A 27,092-nucleotide genomic window follows, 5' to 3' on the forward strand; every position below is an offset into this window, starting at 1 on the left:
CAGAATAGAGTTTCTCTCTCCATTACTTTTGCTGCACATTCTTCTTTTCTAATAAAATCAGAATGTTCATTTATTGCCGTGAGATTTTTTTAAAACCCTTTCTCATCCACTTGTTTTTATGCAGTGTTCTTTTTAAACTAATTTCGCCACCTAGTCTAAAGTCATTCCGAAAAAAAAAATATAAATCTGTCTTGTTTTGAAGCAACAGTGATATTCTTTGAGCTCCCAGACGTGTGACTACAAGTAATGCTACAGATAAACATACCCCAGAGGCAATCCAGGACCAGATTGGTTTGTTCAGGTTAAATAGCAACAGAGAAAAAAAAAGATTACTACCACAGGCATTACAGACTTGTGCATTTCAAAAAGGACCTCTAACAATTGCACATGCCACTCAAAGCATCTCTGTTGCTGCTTAGAGGGACACAGATCATAGCTACTGGTGAGCATTTGAACGTGACATCAACATTTTTCAACTGAAACCTCTCTGCTCGGTAACTCCTCTTAAAAAAAGTATAACCAAATTGAATTTCCTTTTGCAACCACTGTACATATAAGCAAGAAAATACACCCTAACCTTGCATTGTGGATTTTTTTTCCTGGCTGGCATACATGAGATTTCTGATAATCCATCAACTACACACAGCACAAGTGATCCAGTGGGCTATGCTCATTCATTTTGTGAAGAGAAGATCAAATAGCAGAGGGGTGAGAGACACGTACTGAAAGAGCCTTTCTAAGATTATGACATTTCTCTTCCCTGCTGTATTGTAATGATCCTATCTGCAGCACATGCCCTTGTTTCTGACAGGGAAAGGACTCCATCCCAAAAGCCGAGATGATAAAAAAGCCAGATGAAAACTGAAAAGTGCAGCCAAAGTTTATAGTGCAGGGGCAGTAGCATTAAGCCAGTCAGATATGTTGTCTATTTTCCAGCCTCTTCTGCTCTTGTTATCTCTTTGTAGAGGAGCCCTTACATTTTATTCCCCTCTTTGATTTCCCCAGCCTTTAAAGTTTCTTTCTGGATGTTGACTAAACCCCTAAAAACTCATCTCATTTTATCAAAATTACACATTTAATCCCTTTATGCCTTAAATTGGCTTAGATGTACATTTTTGTTTTATGTAGTATAAATATGCACATTAGTCCCACCCCTGAGCTGCTCGTCTGCAGCTTGAACATGCGTACCTGCTCACCTTCGACTCGTTTCATTAAACAAACCTCTGCATGTAAACAGTAAGGAATAATATAAGCCATCGCCCTAATTGGTTATCAAACAGCTGATAATGTATTGCTAGAGTAAGAGAAACCTTGTTTGCTATCACTGGCTCTTACAAGTCGAAGTGAAAGTGAAACTTAGCTTGTGGGATGCGTCTCCTCCTCTCCACGCTTTGCTCTAGTCTTATGAGATTGGTTCCTTAGGTTAATGATATAACAAACCCTAGAAGTTAGCATTCACTGTTCATTAGACTGATGCACTGCAGTTCCAAGGTGAAATGCTCAGTCAATGCGTTGACTGCTTATGTAGCTCATAGTATGTCTTTTAGCGCATAAAAACACCATATGGACATGTTAACAAGATTAAAAGCTTAATTTTAACTGGAGGGAGTCTTTAAGACATTGCCTGATATGTCTTAGCATTCAAATATTGCCAATATTGGTCAAATTGAAAAAATCCACATTTCAAGGTGGGCTGATGTTATACCTTTGGAGAGAAGGAATTGTATATAACAACATTTTTACCCAATGATTATTTATAATTTTGCACAAGAAAGATGCGCTGTATCTAATTACAGGTTTGCACACATGAATTCCAGTGATCCTGCTTTGCTGTGACACTAAGCAATGTGTTAGATGAATTTGGCATATAGGACCACAAAACTATTGAGCACAGAAAAGTGTAAGCCAAGTCTAATTGGTGTGTGTATTGAATATTTAGCACAAATTGACATGTCATATGTAATTGGTAAGAATGTATCCACCATGGTTAAACACTTTATTAAACACACACTAAATGTACACCTGTTATTTTTTATTTTACAGCATTACAAGACGGGGTTAAAAACCTGAGGTAAATAAACTGAATTGGACCAAATTCTCTAAATGGTGAAATCATTTTGCTAGCTGTTGTGTAATTACGTGGAGATGTTTCCCTGGCACACATTACTTTCTATAATAATACCTTATGACCACCATTCAGACACCACAACACACTTAGACATTGTTACTGTCCAGGTGCATCCACTCATTGCCACAGTCTACACTTTTACAAATGGAAACTTGAAACAAGCCTTGTCACAAAACATCCATCATCCTAAAATAGTTCCAGGAACATGACAGTGATCTTAATTTTCTTCACTTCCCTGCATTTTCTCCAGATCTCAGCCTAATAGGGAACCTTTGAGATATGGTGGCAAAGGAGTTTTCACAGTGTGAATGCACAGGCAAAAATCTGCAGGAGCTGAGTGAATTGAGTCAGAATGAACCAAAAGTGGGAACCATCACTCTGTTGAATCCATGTCTCCAAGCATTAAGTCTGTTTTGACGCAGAAATATCTTACGCAACTCTAGCTAGGTGTATCTTATAAAGAGAATTTAAAAGTGTTTACTCTATGTGATGGCGTGCTTCTTACAACCCCTTTGTTTTTCTGTAAGTGACTCTCAGCCAGCACCCAGACTTGATTGCTTTAATCATAAGATTAATTAAAACAGCCCCAGAAAACCATTAATATCAGTCAGACACTACCAAGGACAGAAGAAACCATAATGGTCTCTTGTCACTTTTTTCAAAATTACTGCTTTCAAACAGAAGGAGAATTAGATTCCCATTACATGAGAGAAGGATCAACCTGTAACTTTGCATTTTTTTCCATTATTAAAGCCCAGCAGGCAGAGTGGTATTACATTTAGGAATGCACTAAACTCGTGGTCTAATACCCAAAGAGGTATGCGATTAAAGCGACTTAACTGCTTTGGTATAATTCAAGGTGAAGATGCAGGCATGAAAATGTTGTCCATTGTTCAAGTGCATTAAGTTACACTCCCATGACTAGGCCCAGAGGACAAAAGATTCATCATAGTCCTGCATAAATTAGGTAACAAGTTTACAATGATTTATTGACTTAATATCTGGACGTGATTACAGCAAAGGAGCAGATTGGAGTCATGCATGGCTGGCTTTGGATTAGAGGAAGAAATGAGCGACACTGTACTTGTGAGAGTGTGTATGCACGTGCTCATGTTTGTGTGTGTGTGTGTGTGTGTGTTCACGAGGCAGGGCAGAGCGGCCTACTCAACATAGCACGGTGTTGGTATGCTAATACCACAGCAGTGAGCTGTCCCTAAGGGGAAAATCATCTCTTATTCAGATGCAGGTTCAGCCATAGGCGTTCTCGCTACTCAACAGATAAAGAAACAGGTCCTCCTGTGCTGCTCTGTGTGAGTACACCTTTCTGTGTGTATACATGTGTGCATTTGCAGTTTGGTTTTTGCTTTGTCTGAGTTTTCTGGCTGCCATTGGTCTCTGTCTATGTGTGTTCGATCTTATCCATGTCACAGAGTGAGAAGTAAGGCATCCTTATTATAAAAACATAGAAACTGTTACACTTACCCTCACATTTTCTCCTCCTTTCTCGCTCCATGTATTCAGCACTGTTATTTGGTCGCTCACTTTGCGGTCAGTTCAAAACCACAATCGCAGCATTGCCTCCAGTGGCTGTTAGGGGGCGTTTAGTCTCTCAGTTTTGTTTCTTACTCTACCTCTCATTCTCTATCCTGCAGTGTCCATCTTAGTTATGTGGCAGGTATAACAGTTTTACTGTGCTGTACTGAGGGGCTACATGCCAGAGGAGATCCGAACAGCTACAAAGTGAAGACGACAGGAAGCTGCTCCATAATTCATAGCCAGAAGGACAAACATATGCTGCCATTTTTTACCTTTAGCAATTGCCTCTGTATCCGGTGTTTTTTACACCTTTTCAGGTGGGTCTTGTGTGTATCTTGCCTTGAGGCATGTGGATGTAGCAAACACATTGGCTAGTGCTATTACTGGGCGAAAACAGCCTTTTTTTTCATTTAGCAGTTTCAGCCATTTGATGTCTGTTCCTCACAACGTGACCCAATTATAGTGAAGTTGCCTGTCTGTGTACCGTTTACAGCAGCTACTTTAGCTCAAGTTGTTACTTTGATTTAATGATAAATTTAACTCTGATGTGTTGACTACAACTTCTACAATGTCAGTTAATTGGTTAGAATTTAGCTGAGGGCGCTAAAATACAATACATAGGTGTGAAAAATCTCCTGGTTGAAAGGTTTACTATGTAGGATTTTCCTACAAAAAAAAGATGTCTTTACAATGTATGAATTCACACAGAAGTAATCCCTTTCAATCATCACTTGCAACCCACTAGAAGTGTGTGCCGTGTATTTTCTGCAGAGATTCTGCCCTCTGTCTTTTTCTTATTTTCTGTGTTTGGGACGTTTATGGACGTGTGCCCCCACAGCACGCAGGTCAGGTCAAGCAGCAGCCATCCAGGAGGCACAGTGCTGAAAAAATGCAAATATTGCCAGGCAAAACACCAAGCAAGAGTCAATCTGGGGGTGGTTTTCACTTTCAGTTTGCCAATAAACATGTTTACAGGCAGTAACTGACAATCCTGCATAGTTTATCTCAGTTTTAGTAGAGGTTTACTCTTATTTTTTTAATTCATTTTTTTTTGTAATGAACAGACTTTGTATTTGTTCTGTCCATACAATTGCTCTTCAAGATTAATGCTCGATCAGGCTACACATACTTTGGTATTAGCAGAGATCTTGCTATAGAGGAATTCTATTTCTCAGGTTACACCCACTTTTCAAAAACAGGATGGTATTTCATGCAAATATTCTCTATTCTGTACTAGAGCCATGGTGGTGTTAATTACAAACTATTATTCTTTTAAATGAACTCTTTTCAAACCAGCCCACTCACTGGATCACTGAAACTGAGGGAGACAGTTGGGAATTCATTTTCCTTGAAAGGTTAAATATCAGTAGTGTTTAATTTACTTTCATAACCTGCTCCTCCTTATAAATCAGACTTCATTGTGGTAGTAATACCTGGCTAATAGTTGAACACAAGCAACTCGTGCCCTGAGCCCATTATGCAGGCACGGTGTGAATGCTTTTCCATATGACAGGAGTGGCACAGTGTTACATGCCACTTACCTTAGTGAACGTGACGGGGTTTGCCTAAACTGCAGCAAGAGCCTGTCATGTGCATCACCTCAGTTAACCACCAACACTGTGGTGTTGTTGCCTGATTGTCAACAGATATAAGCTGGCATTTGAGAAAAACATGGCGATGTTGCTAATAAGCTCAGCTCCATGGTATGCACAAAAAATAAACTTATTGCCGTAATGTGGTATTCGCTTATCTTCATCAGGTTCAGTGAGGGAAGGGAGAGAAATAGAAGAGAAGTGTGTGAAGATATGTAGCTTTCACCAGATGCCTGTGCACCAAAGGGCGAGATTGAGACTGTATCCATGTTACCGTTGGTAATGGACACACATACATGCGCACTAGCATGCACAAGTGCAAAGACACCAACACAAATGGCATCACAGAATTAGCGATCCAACCGACCACGTCTTTTCATTTGGGTGGAGAAAGATCTGATCATTTTCAAAGGTGTGTACACATTGATATAATCAAGAATGATTAATTGGAAATATTCATGCAGGACATTATTGAGATAATTCTCTGTTCATTATCATAAGTTCTCACCAGTTTCCTTCCCTGCTTTTTACTGAGGATTTAATAATTACTTTTGGGATAAACAATAATGTTCTCAAATGACATGTCATTAAGTACAGGCTTTTTAATTAAATTAAAGGTCAGTCTCTACTAAGACATTGTCCAGCTCGAGTGCCTTTTCCAGTAACCTGCAGAGAGGTCTCATTGTTAAAGGTACAACTGGAATTAAGTTGCTTTTGCTTATCTGCTCTGCAAATCCCCTATTCTGAAACCAAGAGGGAGACGTGTATTTTTTATATTTTTTTTGTTGGTGCCCTCTAGTTTTTTGTTATAGACACTGTTGGTTTTCCATTTATGAAAATGGAGAACTTGTTTCCGTATGGACAATCATATTAGTTAATTTAAGACCATATTTGCATAATACAGTTCCATCGTAGGCAGATGGTGACACTGACTGAGATAAGGTTCAGATGTTTGTCTTCTACTGTACCTTAGTTTGTTGAGTGAGCCACCAGACAAACATTCACAGAGAAAATGTGAACTGCTAATGTCAGTTTACAGACTAGATAGCTAATTAGCTGCTCAGCTGCAGCACATTAAACAGCATCCTGCAAAATGTCACCTCGGATGCTGGTGTGGTCTGTACTCTTCACTACCACTAACAACACACTGCCTGCCCCTGACATACAAGCTACAAGTTTCTTTATGTTTCCTTAAGTTCTCCTGCTGGGGCTCAGCCTACCAGCTGCTGTCAATCAAACACTGACCCGCCTCTCCTGCGGCATTTCTTATTATTTCCCCAAAGACCTATTTTTTTCCTTTTGATGATTAAGTGTTACAATAAATTTAAAATAATACTAGTTATTTTTGATTGAAAAAAGGGAAGTCCAATTTGATACTAGTTTAACATGAAGTGTCACAGTCTGTTTTATGTGGAGGTTATTCTCCACATGTTGAATGTCATGGCACACCAAAGAGAGATACAAAATTCAGAGCCTTATTATTATTGGTTGTTGAGAAAATGTCACATAAAGGTTTACATTCGGGGAGCAAATACTGCCCTGCTTGAGGATTTGGTGACCTATAAAAAGCTACTGTCCTGGAAGCACATTGCACCAAAAGTCACAGATTTCATTGCAGCTGTTAATATTTTACTGCACATTTGTGTTGTTTCTTTACTTTGGAGTGAAATGAATTGGAATTTTAGGACTCGTCGTCTAGATGTGTGTGTGTGTGTGTGTGTGTGCGCACGCATTAAGTGAATGGTTAATATCCACCTTAATACAGCAAAATGGCAAACATATTGTAATATGTGTAAACAACATATTGTTGAAATATCTTTACTTTTGGGTTTTACAAATTCAAAACAATAATAACAGTAAAACCAATCAGCCTAAACGCTCGTTCAGTTTAAACTAGTCTGTACAAACAGCATTTCATTTAACATTGCTAATGATTCTTAGTTATATTGCAGGAAAAAGAAAATTTAAAAAGTTCTAATTCATACTTTACAAAGTACTGGTTTGACAGACACTGAGAAATAAAAACAAATTCTGAATGAGATCATGGAGCACATCTGCGACGTTCATGTTGTTTTTTTTCTGGTTCTTCTCAAACATTTGTAGAATTGTTCTGTTTCCTCATTCCCAAAGCATAAGACACAATGACATTAATCGGAGATACTGACATATGGGGGGACAACAATTTTCGACAAAGATGGAAAAATAAATGAAGCGCACCTCATCTGACTGTCTCTGTATCTCAGATTCTCTGACTGACTCGCACACAAACAGCAGCAGCAGTCACGGCAGCACATGCAAGTCATAATACATGACTGACTTTCTATTTTTGTTATGGTTGTTATGGTTGCTATTATATTTTGTCAAGTATAAATAAACCAAACATATATTATGCTTTTGGTAAATGTGCTTTAAAACAATAAAACTACTGCAACACTGTAAAGGGTGCCAATGTGCTGAATTTTGCATTTGCAACAAAATTATCTCAAAAAGATTTCAATAGATAGTGCACAAGTTCTGCCGATCATATTTTATTAAAAGCTTGAGAATTGTGACTAATTGGTTTGGTAGGAATTTGTCAAGGGTGCCCATCTAGGGAGAGACACATGCAAATTAGATTGGATACATGACCCTTCAAGTAAAAGGAAGTATTCCAGTCAAAACAACATTAACTTCTGTGTTACTGGTTCAAGGTGTCAGCTTTGTCACAGCAGCAGCCAGACTCTTAAAAGATTGAAAAGATAATAATTTCAGCTTTCACCAGCTTACCTGATAATTGCCTCCCACATTAAAAGCCCCAGTGAATGGGCTGAATGTTGACATTTGTTTGCCACCATCATGATTTGATGTACTTGTATTTTTCCTCTGTTTCTACTTCTTCCTCTGCAGTGCTGTTTGGCCAGTTTGTGATTTTCCAGACTCTGACCAGTGACGTGGTCGAGATCTATGATGGGTCCTCTACAGATTCAGCCCTTCTTTCCTCCATATATGGATCACACTCAGGTAAAAACATAACACTAGAACCCATGAGTGTATCGTCTCATGGTTTTTACGCTTCTCGCTCAAAGTTATGAGTAATTCTGTCAGGCACAGAATTTGGCAGTGCAGGCAAGAAAGCACATCTATCTATCAATTTAATTTATTTAAAAAAATATATTTTTCCCCGACAAATTAAAAATCTCAAATCCTTGCTGCCACAGATAAAGATTTTTCCTCTCTTTGTACATTTTTGTTATGATGATATAATGAAACACTGATTTTACATAATATGTTATGACTACAATCGAATAAACTCCTGAGATCCCAATTAGAATAAAAAAAAGAGCTGTTGTAAATTGCTGTCACACTAAAGCAGTACCATGTAAAAAAATACAAATGACAAATTAGTCAGATCTGCCATTTCCAGCAAAAACATTGAAGATACACTGTAAAATCAAATCACATCAACATGCTATTCAGAACCAAATCAATAGTTTTACTTCTTTGCCCAGATTAATAAGGTCATGCAGAGATAATGTTCAATTTTGTCAACTGCTTTGTTTGTATGTCATCTATGGACATGTGTTAACAGCATCTAAAAGATTTGATAATGTCTCCTTGATTTTGCAATTTAGGCGAGACCCTCCCTTTGAGTTCAGGAAACAAGATAACGCTCAAGTTTACCACAAATGGAACGGAAACAGCCAAAGGATTTCACTTTGTTTACCAAGGTAAGGCAGCTTTTTCTGACATGTTACCTGAATTTTGATGCGGAAACTCATTTGGTGCATTTAGTGTGTTTGTTTGCTTTAAAAAAAAAAAAAAAAAAACTTTAGCCTTGCACTCATCACATAAAGGGCTGTTCAGCAGAGTGCAGTTAGCTGTGTCTGGGCATGAATGAGCAGAGCAGGATGATGTGGAGTCAGACAGCCTATCCTGGCACAGCAGACAAGAGTGACTAATGACGTGCGAGGAGATTCACAAGGGCTTCACCATTCCTCTCTGCCGTCTTTGTCTTGCCATCTCTCCTTCTCCCTGTTGTGTTTCTCTCTACCACACCCACCCACCACTCTTTGTCTTTGTCTTTCTTCCTCTCATGCTCGCTTCCTCCCCTCTTATCCCTAGCTGTCCCCCGGACAAGCGCCACTCAGTGTAGCTCGGTCCCTGAGCCTCGGTTTGGGAAGCGGATAGGGAACGACTTTGGCATCGGTATGGCGGTACTGTTTGAGTGCAATCCAGGCTACACGCTGCACGGCTCCAACGCCATCAGGTGTGAGGCCGTGCCCAATGCCCTGGCCCAGTGGAACGGCACTGTGCCCACATGTGTTGGTAAGCGCCCTTATCCTCCTGCCCTTGCCTCACCCCCTGCATGCACACAAACACACACACACGCAGATCCAAAAAGATGGAGCAGGTGCACAAAAACGGCTGGTGTCTGTTTTTCCTAGTCATTACTTATCCTAATGTCTGTCACCCATTGCAAAGCAGCCACCTATCTCTGGTCTTGATAGTTCAGACAGGAAGAAAGAGGCAAGGACAAACAAAACAACAAAGTGTCACATAAATTTTCTCCCCAGACAAGGGATTTCAGTTCCTGTGCCTCACCAGACAAATGGGAAAATAAATAGCATAAAGTAAATATGTTCAACACCAACACCCAGTTTGAGGTAACTTTTTCGACACAGCCTGCATTTCTAATGTGCTTTATACACTGAATTAACAGTTTATTATCTAATGCAAATCAGTACAACAGAATATATGATGTTTCTAACTCAAAGTAAACTGTGTGTTGATAGAGGTGGACAAAACATTAAAATGATATATAGATGTGGTAAGGCATTATAATACAAAATAAAGGTTTACTCTCTTGATGCATTATGTAGGCATCATAATGGTTTATTTTATATATTTATACACTGAGTTACTAGTTTATTAGGTACACCATAGAATCCAATGACAAGAGATTTAAGTGTGCAATACAGTACCCTGCAATAAAGCTTAGCTTTGTGAAGCTAAGCATAATACTTGATACTTTATATATTTGACAAGGTTAAAGTGGCTATAGTCAGCAGTTTTATAATACCGGTGTATCAAATGATAATGTGGATGGGGTTGTTGGTGGTGACCTACTATTTCTGTCACAATAATGGATGTAGTGTAGGTTTTGGCGTAAAATGTCTTTAATTCATTCTGTGCATCGTCCATTTTAAGCAAAGTAAATAACATGTTGTACATAAGGTCTTTATAGAATGCGTTATCCATCTTTTTAATTTGCAGAGCTGGTTTCAGACAAACTTTGACACTACTAAAAAAAACTAACAAAGTTAATGAATGAATAAACTTCCTGAGTGCTAGTCATCGTATGCTATCTGGCATAGAGTGTGCAACATTTATCTAAGATATTCTGCTGGATGATGAAAATGGTTCTTAAAAATTGCCAGGTGATATCCACATAAAAAATGATGTTAAGTGAAAATGACAGGTAGATGGTATTCAGAAATTTGAATGTTTTTTTTGACATGAACAAAAAATACAAGGAACTGATCCAGTAGCCCTTTAAGTACAGCAGCATTTATAGGTCTTTGCTACATGTGGACCATCTACTGAAGGGACTAGCATCTCTCTCTACATGGCTCTTTGGCTAGCATACACTGAGTCATGCACAGATAAATGTACCTGCATAAATATGCATAGACATGAACACATCCCACATTCATACACATGAACAGATTCACATGCTTTGTCTGCACATGCTGTTAACCCAAGCACATGCAGAGGGACATGCACTCAGTCTAGCAAAGCCACCCACATGTCTACCTTGGGAAGATAAAGAACTGCAGATGAAGTAGTGGGAAATCTATTGAAGTCAGGCCTTGTGCCAGCCAGCAAATAGTCCCAGCCGGTGAGTACGGAAGATTTCAAGCCAGGGTTCATCCAAGTTTACTGCCAAGTGGTAAGGGAATAGCAGTGGCACGCGCAGTTCCATTTTAAACACAGTGATTTTTATCTGGAGATTGAATCTGGCTGCCGCATCTCCCCCAGCGGCAGTGTACTCGTCCAGAATAATGGATATAGTTTCATGAAAGCTTCAACAAAAACACTATGCTCAATTACTCAAGCCCTCTTTATGGGATATGACGGCATTTGACACCGTTCTCCTGTGAGGTACCTGTGTTTTTGAAGATGCACTCCTTGTCCAGCTGTGATTGACCTGGCTCGTCAGGCAACACTTGGCTTGCTTTCAATTTCACAGATACAAAAGCTGATGAATTAAGGCTTTGCTGCTGAGTTGTGCTAGCACAACGTTCTACTGTGATTTAATTAGCCTCGCCTGAATGGATGCATAATGTTTGGGTGGCCTCTGTTAAATTTTATGGCGAATAGTTGACATGAATAAATAGATGTTTTTGTTTCTTTCCTGGTGGAGTTTGGCTCAAAGTCCTTTACAGTGAGCCATAATGAATTAAAATAAAGCAGATGATCTCTCAAAATACACAATCTGTAAATAGAGTTCCTTTAAACATCTTCTTATGTCACCAGTAGTTTATGTAAATGAACAAGGGTCTTTTACAAGCTAGAATTAAATTAAGGTTAAATATTGCTAAATGAGCACCATTTGTTCCATGCACAGCTGAGAGTAAGGCAGCTGAATCTCACACACGAACTAAATCATGACTGATTGTAGAAAATCACGACTGCCCAATATTACATAAGCTCACAGATTGCCATGATTCATACTCAGCATGCCCACATGATGGAATTCACTGTTGGCTTAAACACTTTTTCAAAGGTGTCAACAAGTAAACAGTGTCGCACTGAGCTTGTTTTTAAACACTGGATTCTTGTTTTGAAATAGCCTCCCAAGACCAATTAAAGTGTCTCAGTCTGTGGGTGTGCGGTAAGGCCAGGCCAGAGTGCTTCTCTGGAGCAGGATGAGCTATCCTTGAGGTCGTGATACTTTTGTGAGTTTACTTAAGTTTTTGTAATGCAAGTGGAAATCGCTGCCAGTTTGACTAACTGGTATAGCCTGTCTTTTAATTTTTTTTATCAAGAAAATAAGCATTAATAATTCTAGAAAAACATACTGAATTTAAAATAAAAAATAAAAATGCCACCCCTCCAAAATTTAAAGAGCATGCACAAAAAGCTATTTGCATGTAATATATAATTTTTGGTCATTACACTATGATAGTGTTCTATTTTGCATACTATCCATAATGACTTTGACCAACTTGATAATATTGGTTATTGCTTTTAGCCCCCTAAAAATCACAATTTTGCCCTTAGAGCCGGAGCAGCAACATTTTCTCCACCTTGGATTCCAATTGCTGACTGCCAACTGCCGTGCACAGTTCTTGGAGAGCTTAGTTTGTCATAGATGTTTTCACTGTCTTGCTCGAAGCAAAGCAACCTTAAAAAATGGCAGGGGCGTCTATTTCGGTTCTTTTTATTCGAAGAAAGCTTTAAGTTTGAATATAGGGTGAGGAGTTAAACTCTGTAGCGTATAATGAGGAGAAAGGGGAGATAACAGAGACAATAGAGGATATGGTTGTTGTTGGTTGGATGAAAATAAGTTGAAGATGATTGACAAAAGACAGTATTTGACAACATCATTTACATGTGACTTTAATGTAACATGAATATAACATTTGAAAGCTTTATGTATCCTAAAAACAAACAAGTCATAAAGGAATATATTGTCGATATATACTGTAAGTAATGCAAGTAATCTTGCTCACACAATATATGCAGATAGGTTTTTGATATCTTGATCAAAACACTAATTAAAAGTTGCCACAAATTCCCTGCATATCAGATTGTGTTAAATGGTGTCTCATAATGTGTGAAGTCCCCACGCTTGTCTACCTGCAGTAACTCTGACATATGAGCCTGCCACAGATTGAGATGGGTGTGGAGCATTCATGCTTTTACGAGTGTCATGATTTCTAATCTTGCTCGACCAATTACATTAACTGACAGCTCAGGGGACTCAAAGGAGTTGTTAAATTATACTGAAATACTGGATCTTTCTCCAGCAATGCTCTGTTGCTTGTTGTCAGAAACGTAAAGAGAGTCTAAGTTCTATAAACCAAAGCAAAACCGATCAGGCCCATATTTGGTTATTCCTGAAATGGTTTTATTTATTTTTTCAACCCTCTATTCAGGTATTGAATGTTGCAACTAATAAAAATCTAATTTAATTTTCTATAATAGAGATTTTGGACAGCCGGCCAGCAGGAGATGATTAAATAGAAAACAAGGTTACTGGTAATGATAGTCTGGACTCTGCATCACTCACTATGTCATTTAGTGTACAGGCACTTCATACCTTCAAGGAGCCTTAAACCAGTGTCTGTAGGTTATCACCTTCTGACTACAGGACTCCAGATTTTATAGGCATTGACCTTCATGTTTCATTTGAACAGCAGAATTCAAAACAATTACACAACCTGTTCTCCTTCAGTCTTGACAAGAGGTAATCAATGCTGAATGCTCTTCATGTGACACGTGTTAGCTGAAGACGACATCACTGGCGGCGATTATATGAAAGTGAGATTGCTGTGAGGTACAGTATAGAAGCAATTTTCTGTCGAATGTGTCACTCGGTTTGAAAGGAAACGAGTGCTGTAGTCACTTTGGCACGACTCTCCAAGCATGTGTAGGAGGGTAGATATCACCTGTAAAATATTGATGAGCTTGAAATCATAGCAAGCTGATAGCTGAAGTGAGTTTTTTCACCTTTTTCTGACAGCGGCTTTTTTTCTCTTTGTGATAAGTAGCATATTTTCTAACCCTCCAGTGGCTGTTGGATATCACAAACAGTGATCACCTTGAACTGTACAGGGTAAACCCTTGTCCTTGACAAAAGGTTCTTCATTGTGAGAACATATTGTGCTAATCTGATGCACACCTGAATAACGTCATTCACCCTGAGTGACAGCTTCGCTCATAGTCCAGCTTTAAAACTGTGAAAAACAAATGTTAGGTACCTGGGTTTCTCCTATCCAACAAACACTTGTTTCCACATCAGTAGTAGAAAGGAAATGAATAAAAAAGTTGTTAAAATTAAGTCCCTAGGCTTGGATATAGACTTCCAAACATCCTTTTTTTTTGTAATATACAGTATCTGACATTAATATAAGAATACATGGGATAGTTTGAGGCAAACACATTATTTCAGCTGTTGACAGAAGAACAACATGTCTCAGAAAAACAAAGCAACAGTGAAAAAAGCAAAATTTCATCAGGCTAATTGGTTGCTTGTTTTGGTATTAGCAAGCAAACTACATTTCAATAGAGAGGAAATGCATTTGTGTTTTTTTTGGTTTGTGTGTAATAATCCAGAGGATTCTAGTGTGCAGGGCTGGGTTACCACAATCCTTAATGGACAAAAAGTGGAGCCAAACACTGTGTAGAAGGTAGCTGGCCGGATATGAGGCCAATTGGCACCGTCTGAAAAGCAATAAAGAAATTATAACTATAATGGACCTTTTTTTTTCATTTTGATTTCTACCCATGCTCATATATATCACAGTGGCGGAAAATGTCAGCTCAACCTGGCCAGTGACTCCAATTCAACATTCATCTGAGAGCAGAGAGGCTTGACAAATATGTTACTTGTGGCACTGGTTAGAAACAAGGTGCGCTTTGAGAGGAATAGCTTTCACAATTGAAAGATGAGATTTGTGTGGCCTGTGAGAGATGAAATAACATCAGGGTCGAACAGTTTATGTCTGCTTATAGCAAGAGGCGAGTGTGCTGCCATGCAAAACTCCACTGACGTATTAAAGGACTATAATATCAGGTGGACAAGGATGTAAAATAAAGCTCTTTTAAATCATATCCCACTTTCCTTGGAGTCCATAGAAGTACATCATTTAAAGTCAGTTTATACTGTAATGCTCATTTAAAGTCCATGTATTAGCAGGTAAAATTATGCTTTTAAATGCGTGACTCTGACCCCTGCCCACTCCTGGCTCGGCAGGTGTGCGTGTGTAGACCTTAACGTTGTCGTGACTGACTCTCTCTGTCTTTTTTTTCTCTCTGTTACTCATTCTGTTCTCCTTTGTCTAGTTCCCTGCGGCGGAGTGTTAACTGACCGCAGAGGCACTATCCTCTCTCCTGGTTACCCAGAGCCGTACGCCAACTATCTGAACTGTGCCTGGAAAATCTCTGTCCCCGAGGGAGCCGGCATCCAAGTGAGAGGGCACAGATGCAGATCTTAATAGAATAATGTTTAATGAGAGATTTCAACATGTTTTGGGTGGATTCATTTTTATACATGGTTGAATTATTTAACACCCAGCTTCTTAATTTTTTTTTCTATGTTTTGTATTTTTCGCATTTTTCATCCTTCCTCAGCATTTTTATTAAGGTATTGCTCTCTTACAGATTCAAGTTGTGACCTTCGCCACAGAGCATAACTGGGACTCGCTGGATTTTTTTGACGGGGTTGATGGCAATGCTCCAAGGCTCGGTAGCTACTCAGGTAAAACAGATACAACTGGATTTCAGTTGTCAGCTCCCTCTTGAATTTTAATCAGATGTCACAGGGTGCCAGCAGCAGACAGATGTTGTGATGGAGCTGATGACATTTGGCTTGTCCTTTGAGAATGCTGTCTAAAAACCTGTTAAAGAAGTCAAAAAAGGAAAAAATGTTCATCCTCCTTCACAAAATATTCCTGTCTCTGCATTAGAGGTCTTCATAATGAAACTCCCTTTTCAGTCTTTTACAAATGTAGTGTTGCCTTAGGGCTCAGACTAATGAAAATGGTGCTCTTGCCACATGGTAACCTACTAGAAACAGGCCATCACATCATTTTAGATGCTGGATCCTGGTATCAGAGGGACTGGTGTAGCATAATGACTTCTGCTTCTATATCAGCTATCAGGTTTATGAGACTAGGTGTCAAATTCCTCAAGTGGTGGATATCTCATTTTGGAACAAAACTCTTTACATATTGTAATGGCTTCACAGCACAGCTCTCACTGTGCAGGACAGCATGCGGTTTGAAAAGGCTAAGCCATTTTAAATGGCTAGCAATCAATTTTATCTAGGGCTAAATTGATGAAGGTGATTATGAATATATGTAAAAGTCTCCCTGCAAATTGCCGAAGACGTACGCCTGGAATAGCGAATGTGATTCCAGACCTCAGTGGTGCCACACATACTGAATATTCTGCAGTGCAAAATCAGAGTTTGATTACAGATTATGTTCTTGGTTTCATTTTGTTGGTGTGACTGAAGGTCCATGAAAAGTGTTGAACACCATAAGATGTGAAAAAGACACAACATGTTTGATCTTTGTAGTTAAACAACATTGCTGATGAAAAATATTAAAGTAGAGACATTAGTAATTAGAATGTAGTTGGGGTCTATATCATGTTACTGTATCCTCACAAATTTGGAGAGTGTGCTTATAATATATATTTCACTACATATCATGGACTATTGTAATGCTTTTTTTTCTGGTTGACCCAAAAGGCCCTTACATAGTATGTTGCAAATAATAATAATAATAATACATTTTATTTATGGGGAACTTTTCAAAAGATCATAAAGTAGAATACATAAAGACAAATAATAAAATACACACAACAATAAAATTATATGACATTAGTTACACATTAAAAGCAGTTAAAACGGTGGGTTCTGATAAGTGTTTTGATCTGGGAGAGGTCAGAGCAAGGTCGGTACATTATCCAAAATGTAGTATGTTTTCTGACTAAGAATGGCACAATTTACATCCTACCTACCGTTTATATTTTTTTCTCTAAATAGACTCTACTCTGTTATTTTATTTCTTGATTTGAATAATTGACTGATATTTATTGTGCTGTGGTGGGACTTTTCACCATCATTTCATTTGTACCTGCTGACACACTCAGCAACTCCAATCTAGCGAGGTTACGGAGGTGAAATGGCTGCTGCTGAAAGCCACAGAGTCCACACCCATATTACAGATTGGCTCTGGCTAAAATAAATCCAGAGAAGTATTTAACACAATTACAGCAGAATTATTCCTGAATATATATTAATATGTGTACTGCAGATAACTGAAGTGCAATATATGTCCATGTTGATTTTTTTTGGTGTTAAATCCGGAATATGGACTAGACATGGTCTTAACTGTCTTCTGTATATCAAATAACACAGGTACAACAATTCCCCAACTGCTGAACAGCACGTCCAACAACCTGTACTTGACCTTCCAGTCTGACATCAGTGTGTCCGCCGCTGGCTTTCACTTGGAGTACACAGGTATGAGGAGAGACGGCTTGTCTGCCTGCCTGTCACTTTGTCTGCTGTCAGTTTGTTTCCATGTGTCCATCTGCCACCAGCTCCCAGCTGCTGCACAGTGGTATAAGGAATGAGAGAGACAGCTGGGCTGGGTGGCACAGTTGGACATAGAAAGAAAAAGAGTAAGGTTAGTGAGTGGGCAAAGTTTCTTTATCCTCTGTATCTTCAAATTTTCAGCCTTTGTATCTGCTTCTCTGGCATTGTATTCCCCAGTGGTCTTTATTAAGTCCCTCCATTGCTACAAGCTACTGGACCCATATCTTTTTTCATTTCGGGACTAAATTTACTCATCTCTCAGTGGGCTATTCACTTAGGGGCATATTTGCAAAGGAGCATACTGAACATTTACCGTGCACTAAAATTTAAGGAGTGTAGCTGGCCCCGGTGGAGCGACTGATTTACTAAGTCCTCCCATTCAAAAAATGTGTAAATGAAAATAGGGGTGCTGATGTGCAGGTGATGCATGGAACTCCTCTGCAGATATTTAATAATACAGTCCTTTGTGACCAATTTCCCCTCTGTTATTTACATCTCAGACACTTTCCTTTGTCTCTTTGAATGTCAGGGTAATTTTCCTTTTCATTATTTGTCTCTCTGAGGTTAGATGAATTTTAAGTTGGTCCTTTTTCGGTCTGCTCCTCAAATCTGTCTTCCTTCTATCTTGTTGCTTACTGCTCACCTGCACATCAAGGCAATTTTCTTGCTAAAATGTCTGGCTATGGGAGACCCAATTGTCACTCATTTTCAAGGAAGTACACTGAGGGCAATGAAAAAGTGCAACCGCAGGGAAAGAGTGGAGAAGACATAATGTCAAGATAAAATGGGAGGATAAATTGGCACAAAGGCAGGAAAGAAAGCGCGTGATGAGAGCCCTGCTAACATAACCAATTTTGAGGTCTCACACATGACTAAAGAATAACACGGTTTTGAGTAAAATCAGTTCCCATGCAAACTAACAGTCAGTTCCCACAAATGTGTTGCAAAACAAAAGAAGCATGAAAAAACATAGCTGTCACTGAGTCTGTCCTCGCTGTCAGTCGTGTCAGTCCACGAGCATCATACCACTGCTGAGAACGACTTCACAGTCATGTCTCTCACAGTCGGCGCTTCGCTTCCATAACACCCTCCTCTTTCCTGGAAGCACTCCGTTGCTGTGTCTCTCTGTGGGCTCTTTCCTCTCTGCACTAACCCCCTCCCCCACCGCCGCTACCTACTGCTGAGAATCACTTCAGAACCATGTCTCACAGTCAGCTCCTTCCTCTATGTCTGTCTTACACTTTGCCACTGCTGCCCTTGTAAAGTGCATTCCCTGACGCTTTGCGTAAACCTCAGCCCCAGTCAGACTCCTTTCTCGTTTTCCGTTTGTGAGACTCCCTGCCATATGGTTCTTCTGTCTGCCTATTAGCAAACATTTATGTACGTGTGATCGAGTCATGTTGCTTCTCCATGAAACTACTTATTAAGAATTTCTGTTTTTGTTGTCTGTTATTTTCCATTGTGCGATGTTCTAGCCTGCTGCTTATAGCTGAGTTCATATTCAGATCTATTTGGCCATATGACAGAAATCCTCTCTTTGGTCCTCCAGTTGGTTGTATGTTTGTATCTTATTTCCAGCCTGTAGTTGGCTTGAACCACCCATTTATTTTTTTCACACTCCAGTTTTTAGCTACAAATTAATGCTCTGAATGCGCAGTACAGTGGGAAGAAAAAGGCAAGAGGGATTGGCACACACCCAGCCAGTCAACCATCTGTTTTAAAATGTTTCCTTTGGGTGATTGTTGCAGTCCATTGAGACCAGTTATAGAAATCTTGTATACCACCCGTCACTACAACTTCTTAAGAGCCAAGCGTTTAACCAGCTCTCCTACAGCAGACAGTATGCTATAGTTGAAAACAAAACTGGCATCTTCTCACAGGCAAAATGGCGGTTTGCATCCTAAATAAAGTCCCACCCTGGGCTCCAATTGCTGCAGTCTGCAGAGGCCTATATTATTTCCACATGAGCTACATGGAGTGACTGTTAAAACGAAATGAATCGATTCTGGACAACTTGGAAAGAAATTCATCCTCTGAATCAGCCCCAAAATCTGTCAGTGCATTTTTTCTACATATCTAATTCCAGTCAAACCACTCACATGACATCACAGCACTGCATATGGTAATTGCAGTTTTCTGTAAAAGCTAAGCATACTACAGATCATCTTCTTTATAATTACCTACACTTTTCAACTTTTCAAGTAAATTATTATCATATGTGTCACGGGTGAACTTTACACACTTATTAGAGATCAAGAGCAGATGTCCCCTGGTGTATAGTCATACTTGATTAATGCAATCAAACTTGAAATCAGGTTTCACATATTCTCACTACACTTGCTTCTCAAGTAGTGAATCATACTGTAAGCTGTGCTGCAGGAATTTACTCTGATATTAAATGTAAAAGAACTATGCTAAGGTTTCTCTCTCATGTGTCAGTACTACGCTGGTCTTAGGCCTTGAATTTCATGTTAGTGCAAAGCCACCCGAAGAGTCACTTTCATCTGGATGTAAGTCTCCTTATTTGCCCTCGCTGCTGTTGTAATTTTTTAGGTTCCTGGCACAAGCCGAGTTCTCCATTAACAGGATGTCTTTGAGAGCTGTTGGAAATGTCATTCTTAGGCCTGTCACAGTAATTAAGTTATTGACTTGTGGAGGTTAGCAGAAACTATGAAGGTCATGTCCATGTATCGTACAGTATTGGCCTCATGTTTATATGTATTTGTTTACATAAGAATGTCACCATCATCATTTAAACCAGCATAATGCCAGCAGGGTTTTCCTGACCATTATAAGGCTTGGATGCAGTGCCTGAGCTGAATGAACAAAAAGAAAGTATGCTGAGACATGTTTTACTGTCATTTCTCATGCTGCTGCTTCTGTTGTTTCATCTGCTCTCCGTCCGAGTTTCATTGTGGTTGGGGCTTAGACAAATTCTTCACAAATGCACAAACACAAATATATTTATGTTTTTTTTAGTGATACTTTGTTGGCTTTTTTTTACTTTCCAATTGTAGTTATTGCGACAGTTCTTGGATGGGTGTGTAAAGTTTACATGCAGATGGCTTAAATGATAGATGACGGCGTTCACATTGAGTACACTTTGTCTTTCGTCACATTGCTTTGAAAGAGTAGCCTAAATAATTAGGTTAATAGAATATAGAATTTGTAAAATTCAACCTTTTGATCTACTAATGGGTTAAAAAACCCAGAAACAGCCTCAGCCAATGAATTTCCGTACACACTAAACACCATACTGTAAGTGAGGTGCACAGCAGGCACCTTCATGATACATACTTAATTCAGAGATATCTCTCATCCTAACCCACTACTTTTAAAAGTAATGAAATGAGCTGATGTGATTGATCATTGGGGCACATGCTGACTGTATCTGCAAATGCTAAAATTCCTACGATTAGTGTATTTATCCTGCTCCGGCCTCTTTTTTTGTGCTGCAGCACAAGTTGTACTGCACCCCGACAGCATTTCTTTTTGCCTTCGGTTATCAAAGTCTCAAAATATTATTTGTTTGCTTACGTGCACTTGCACCCCACAAACAACTTTTGTGCCCAGTTTCATGAAATATTAGTTCTGTGTCAGTTTGGTATTATGACCAATATACAAATGTCATGACGGTAAGATCAAGAATTCTGATTATGATCCTGATTTGATACTGTCACTTTATTTCGATGGTAGCAAGGGTGTAGTTATTTTGCTGGTAAATGATGATGATGATGAAAAAGATGATGATGATGACTGATGATAATTAGCCTTCAGAGGAAGATAATAATAATGTAATGTCTGTGTTGATAATCATCACATTTCATATTTGGATAATTGATAGAGATAACAAAATCCAAAATTGCCATGTACTACTTATATTAATCAGCCTCTCAAAGTCTTCCATTTCCTTCAAATACAGATGTATTGCTCATTTGCTTGTTCCAAAAGTAAGATTTATTTGATGTGATGTGAATAGTTGCATTCAAAGTTTTTTCCTTATCTGAATCCAGGGTCTAAGTACAAAGGTTGCCGTGTGCTGATTAGATTGTAAAGCCCCTGGAGGCGAATTTATGATATGTAATATTGGGCTATATGAAAAAAGTTGGATTACTGTTCTGTAAAAGCTATCATATTATCACACACACATACACACACACATATATATAATATGCAATATTGGACTATGTATATATAACATTGACTTAAGTCACAGAGTTATTATACAATTTTTACAATCTAAACAGCACACAGCGCCCTCTGTACTTAGACCCTGGAATCAGATAAGGAAAAAATTCCCCCCAAAAAACAGTTAACAGGAAATAAATGGAAGAAACTTGAGAAAGAGTAACTGAGGAGGGATCTTTCCTCCTAGAGACAGACATACTCCTGTGAGGTTTTTATAGAAATATACAAAAACATATAGAATTACAACATCCTCACAACCAATACATTTTTAAAAAAAAGTAAAAAGAGATCAAATAAAACAACAAAGTAACTTTTACTCAGATTGAATTCAATCAAATCCGGTCATTGACCTTTCTGACTTCACAAGGATCAAGGGTTAACTCTGCGACAGAATAGCTTAAAAAAGCATCATATCAGTACTTAACAGGGGCAATAATTTAGCCTCTTCTCCCATTAGTTGTTGGTTGGGACGCAACCAAACATTGTTGCTCAAATGTTTGGATCATTACAGCAACATGTAGGGAAGGGGTACAAGCAAGCGAAATAGTGTATTTTACTTGTAAGGACCAGAGCTGTAGATACTTGTAAGATAAACCAACCGGGTTGTTAACAGGCCTCACTTTAACTGTGCAAGACACAAAGGGTAAAATGACTCATTCAAAAACATGTATTTGATGTACCTTAAATGCACTGCTCTCCTTCACTCCTCCCTACTGCGCATGCCACCACCCACCTAAAGTGTCTCTGCCTTATGTTTAGCTCTCAGTTGCCTGTGCTGTTGACTGTATATATCCTCAGTTCTGTGCTTTGTAAACTTGAACCTTCAGTTTGCTGTTGCATTTGTGTGTATCCTCACAAAGAGAACTTTTTTTCCACTCAGTAAACTTCTCTGCTGTGTGACCTGCATGTTTTTCTTCTGCATCTGCCAAGTAGCTTTCAGTCTTTTGGTATATATATATATTTTTTGCAACCAACTTTCTCCTACTTTTCTGAATACCAAACACTTGCTGCAATTATTAAAATAGATACATGCTTGTAAATTCCTTTAATAAACTGAAAACAGTAGTAGGTAAAACTCTCAGCTACACTAAACTATTAATCTGTGACACGCACTACTGAAATTTCATTGGCCAAGTACAAATACAAAGGTATCCTATTGAAAATATGAAGCTAGTTTGATAATAACAGACACGCTTGCGCACTTGGGAACAGTAGGTGTCGACCTTCTCACAGCAGGGTTACAACAGTCCTTGCCAAAATGTGTATTCTGACAACTTGACTGGAAACCATCTGGAGCTCGATGGGAACCAGTGCCGTCTGTTAGTGGGCACCCACTCTTAACCTGACCAGAGCACAAAGGCCTGTGTGCCCAGTTATTATCTGGCACACTGCCTCTGGCTGCCTAAAAAGGAGCTTTACTTTGCCTGTTTGATATAACTGATAGATGCAGGTTTAAATATATGCTTATCAAGAAAGCCTTTCACTGAATTCAGATTTGTTTGAACCCTTGCGGACAATCTATGAAGGTTTCTATATGATTAAGTTGACTTCTGTGAGACATGAATTTATGGATAAACATTTAAACATTCATTCTGTTCCTGTTTGTAATGCGAGCAGTTTTCAGAGCAGCCTGTATTATGATATTTTACCAGTCCAATATTCATTTATTTTCATTCTTTGATCCACTATTGAAGTAAGAATGCACTGCTTTAGGAAACTGTTTTACAAAACACTACAATGAAAAAAAGACTGATTGTTGCCTACAGTTAGGACACACGATGAAACAGGCCAGTTTATAGTAGCATTATGCTTTGATGTCAAACTAACCTTATGGCAGCCTTTTGTAATAGCAGCAAACACTGCTTTCATCAGTTGCGTCATCAAATCTCAATTTCAAAGTCATTGGACGTTGTCAAAGTAATACTTTCATTTAAACCCACATCTGACAGAACTTCAAAAAATCCACCCACTCCCCGTGTACAGTAGCTCTTCCTCAGTAGATGTATCTGTGAATGTCTGTCATATTGCTTCCTGCTCTGCGCCTCTTGGGTTATTGTCTCTTCCCACCCAAATATCCTCTTTAACTTACACTAGACACTTGCTGGAGTGGCCATTCCCGCTATCCAGTGCTCTGAAGAGTTTCCTATAAATTGTTCAGATTCTTTTGTGGCCATTTCTGCTGGCATGTTTACATCCATCCACCCACCTACTTGCTTGGACCTGTTATTTCTTTGAGTGGGCTTGTGTGTGAGTGTTTGTACATTCGTGTGTATTTTCTCCTTTGAGTGGTGTGTGTATGTGTCATCCGCGCCTACACATAGGTTGAGATGCATTGGTCTTTTTTTTTGTTGCTGGGTTTGTATATCCTCCTTCCCACTACCTCTCACCCTACGGCCTGCTTACTAATTATGCGTCAAGGAGAATACTGTGTATGTGCTTTTCAGAGTTATTACAAAGGTCCCCTTTCTGTCAGTTCTTATGTATTACTGCTGCAGCAGCACAGCAGCCAATTTTAATACAAGATTTAAACAACCTATTGACAGATGACTTATGTCAGATAAAAACTTACAAAAGAAGCATTTTTGTCCAATGCTATTTTTTATTATAGTGTGTAATGAGTATCAATAATTAAACAATAGTGAGATGTGTGCTTCTCAGGCTGCAGGTGATTTTTGTTAATTTGTGAAGTCACCTCTAGTACAAATGAAACTGAAAATTGACTAAAATTTCTGTCCCTTAAAGTGACTGTAGCTTTAATTTACCTTAGATTCCTTCCATAAATAGAACCCATAGCTGGCATCACCGTTGCTTTTAAGCCATTAAAACACAATATTCGGCCTCTCAGTACCTGGCGAGTGACACTGTTTTCACTTTGTTCCAATGGAGCTCAATGCCTCTGTCAAGTTATACTTCAGGGATTGCTTTGTAATTTCACAGTGATTGCTTCTGATCACAGTCAGAAGGATTTTGCGATTACAGCCACCAGTAGAATAGCTTTGTAACGTGTCCCAGTTTCTAAACGTTATGATGAGGGGAAAGAGAGAGAAAAAACACTTAGTCAATTATTATGCAATTACAAGCACATTAAAATGAGGCACTGTGTAATTACATGTTTAAACCTTTGGTTTTAATTAAATGACTCCCTTTTCTCTATAGGTATCGGGTGAATAAATGTAAATGTTGCCATTAATTGTACAATGGATGTTCAACAATGAAACAATATTAAATGTGTCTAGCAATGGTACAATGGTTTGTTTGTACTCACATTGTGCAGAAGAATGATTGCTGTCCACACTTGTGTGTTGTGACTCTGTCCTAAGCAATAGGTTTGGATTCTTGCCCAGAGCCGCTGCCTCCTAGTAACGGCCAGAAAGTGGGGGACCGCTACACTGTGGGTGACATGGTGTCCTTCCAGTGCGATCAGGGCTTCTCGTTACAGGTGGGTAAGAGCACACAGGGTGGGTGAAGCAGATATCCAGCTCTCTTATGGTTATGATAAGTGAATCATATCTACCTGCCTGGAGTGACAATTTCAAGGGAATACCCCAAAGGATGAGTCTGTCAAGGCAGCGTTACTAAGTACTTTTACTATGACATTTATGTGTGTGTGTTAGCAGAAGAGTGTGTGCAGGAAATAAATGTGTGGATTCACAAGTGTAGAGTAACTGTCCACATATTTAAGCTTGCATCTTTATTGTGTGTACTTTGCTTGCGTGCCTCTCAGCTTGTGTGTGAATGTGTGTTTGTGTGTCTGTTACAAAGCAGCTTTAGACTCTTCCAATCCTCCTCAAGCAGATACTGTAGTTGTGGCGTTTTGAGCTGTAGAACCCTCCAACGCCACGGGCGATGGATTGTGTTAACAGTCGCCTCACTAATCCCACACCGATTTTTCTTCCTGGGCCCGGGCATTCACTTCTTTTCACATTCTCTCTGGACCAACCGGCAACGTCTTACACACATCTTCAGGCTGAGTGTCTGAACACCAGAAATAGACCAGAGGCCATTGTAGAAACAAGAACACAAGAATGGCCGAGTCTTTTGAGTTCAGGTGTATGTGTGTAGTACAACTGTGCATACACACCTATGCTTTAGTAAATGTCAGTTGAAATGTGACAATATGAAAATTTAATGTTGCAGTTATCCTAGTTACGATGTTATCCTGATAATTTACTCTCAAAATGGCACTAAAACATACTGGAGTCACTTTGCCTTTTTATTCCATTACAGATAGCACACACATCTTTTTTAAGTAAAAAACAAACAGTCATATAAAGCTAAACTTTATAACTAGTTGAATGTCATCATATGTTATAATATGAAATATAACAGTGTTTATTTGATATCTTTTTGTTTTTTTTGAGGTTGATGCATATGTAATCTGTTTTTGTTGAGTCTGTTATTGTTTGTAACCCGTCAGTCTCTATGTGTGCTGCAGGATATATTCATAATTATCTCGATAATTGAAATTCACCTCGGTCAAGTTATTAGGATTGTGTTTTTATTGCAATCCATGATAACATCTCATCATAAGTGTATTTGCTGGCTGAAGATTGTACATGTATAAATGCATTTTACAAGCATCTTGTTTGCAGGAAAGTTATCGACTGCACCAAATTTTTAGAGGATAAAAACAACACCAGTGCTATGAATATTTTACAGAAGATTAACCTGTAATATCCATCACAGAATGATTATTTTTGTATCTAAACGGTAAACAAGTCTGGAAACTAGGATGTTTGTCTTTTCTTGTTCTCTCAGTCTTTAACATCTCTCTGTAGTCAGCCCCCAGGTAGTACTCTTGCTGCCCAACAAGCAGCAAGAGGTCCCTCTCCTACTTTTGATACCATCAAATATTCACACACAAGACCTTGAGAAGAGGGTTTTGAGAAATCCCAAAAATCTGACTGTTAACCAATTCCAAAGATCCACAGGGCAGAGATAAAAATCTGCTGCAAGCACTTGTCTGTTTGTTGATTTCTAGGTGTTCCTTTTTTATTGCATCCTATTTTGAAGGTGGTGAATATATTGTTTTTGTTTGTTTTCCTGAACAGGGTAATGCATATATTACCTGCATGCCTGGCCCCGTCAGAAGGTGGAATTACCCCGTACCTCTGTGTTTAGGTAATGTATTATTTTATACAGTCTGACATTGCCAGCGTACAAGGTTTCAAGGAGTTGATATTACAGACGACAAAACAATATTTGTTGCATCAAACACAGATTCAGTCTTTCTTTTGTCTTTTGCCATTCCCCTTTTCTCGCTGACTTTTTCACAGTTTATCTTTTATTATTCCTCCCATAGCAATACTTTACTCATACACAGCCAAACAATAGA

General features: G+C 38.9%; 1 protein-coding gene across 2 annotated transcripts in view; it reads left to right on the top strand.

Moving 5' to 3' along the window:
- LOC121945336 (CUB and sushi domain-containing protein 3-like) overlaps window positions 1-27,092 on the top strand; it is a 235,458-nt gene that overhangs the window by 125,562 nt on the left and 82,804 nt on the right. For both annotated transcript variants that reach the window (XM_088084026.1, XM_088084027.1), the window contains exons 32-39: window positions 8,143-8,256; window positions 8,868-8,963; window positions 9,358-9,561; window positions 15,307-15,431; window positions 15,625-15,721; window positions 17,390-17,494; window positions 25,078-25,196; window positions 26,809-26,878. In XM_088084026.1, the coding sequence (XP_087940152.1) occupies window positions 8,143-8,256; window positions 8,868-8,963; window positions 9,358-9,561; window positions 15,307-15,431; window positions 15,625-15,721; window positions 17,390-17,494; window positions 25,078-25,196; window positions 26,809-26,878 (930 nt within the window). The remainder of the gene's footprint in view (window positions 1-8,142; window positions 8,257-8,867; window positions 8,964-9,357; window positions 9,562-15,306; window positions 15,432-15,624; window positions 15,722-17,389; window positions 17,495-25,077; window positions 25,197-26,808; window positions 26,879-27,092) is intronic.

Source organism: Plectropomus leopardus, chromosome 11 (genome assembly GCF_026936395.1).
Source record: "Plectropomus leopardus strain MGB_pleo_1.0 chromosome 11, ASM2693639v1, whole genome shotgun sequence".
Classification (NCBI taxonomy): Eukaryota; Metazoa; Chordata; class Actinopteri; order Perciformes; family Serranidae; genus Plectropomus; species Plectropomus leopardus.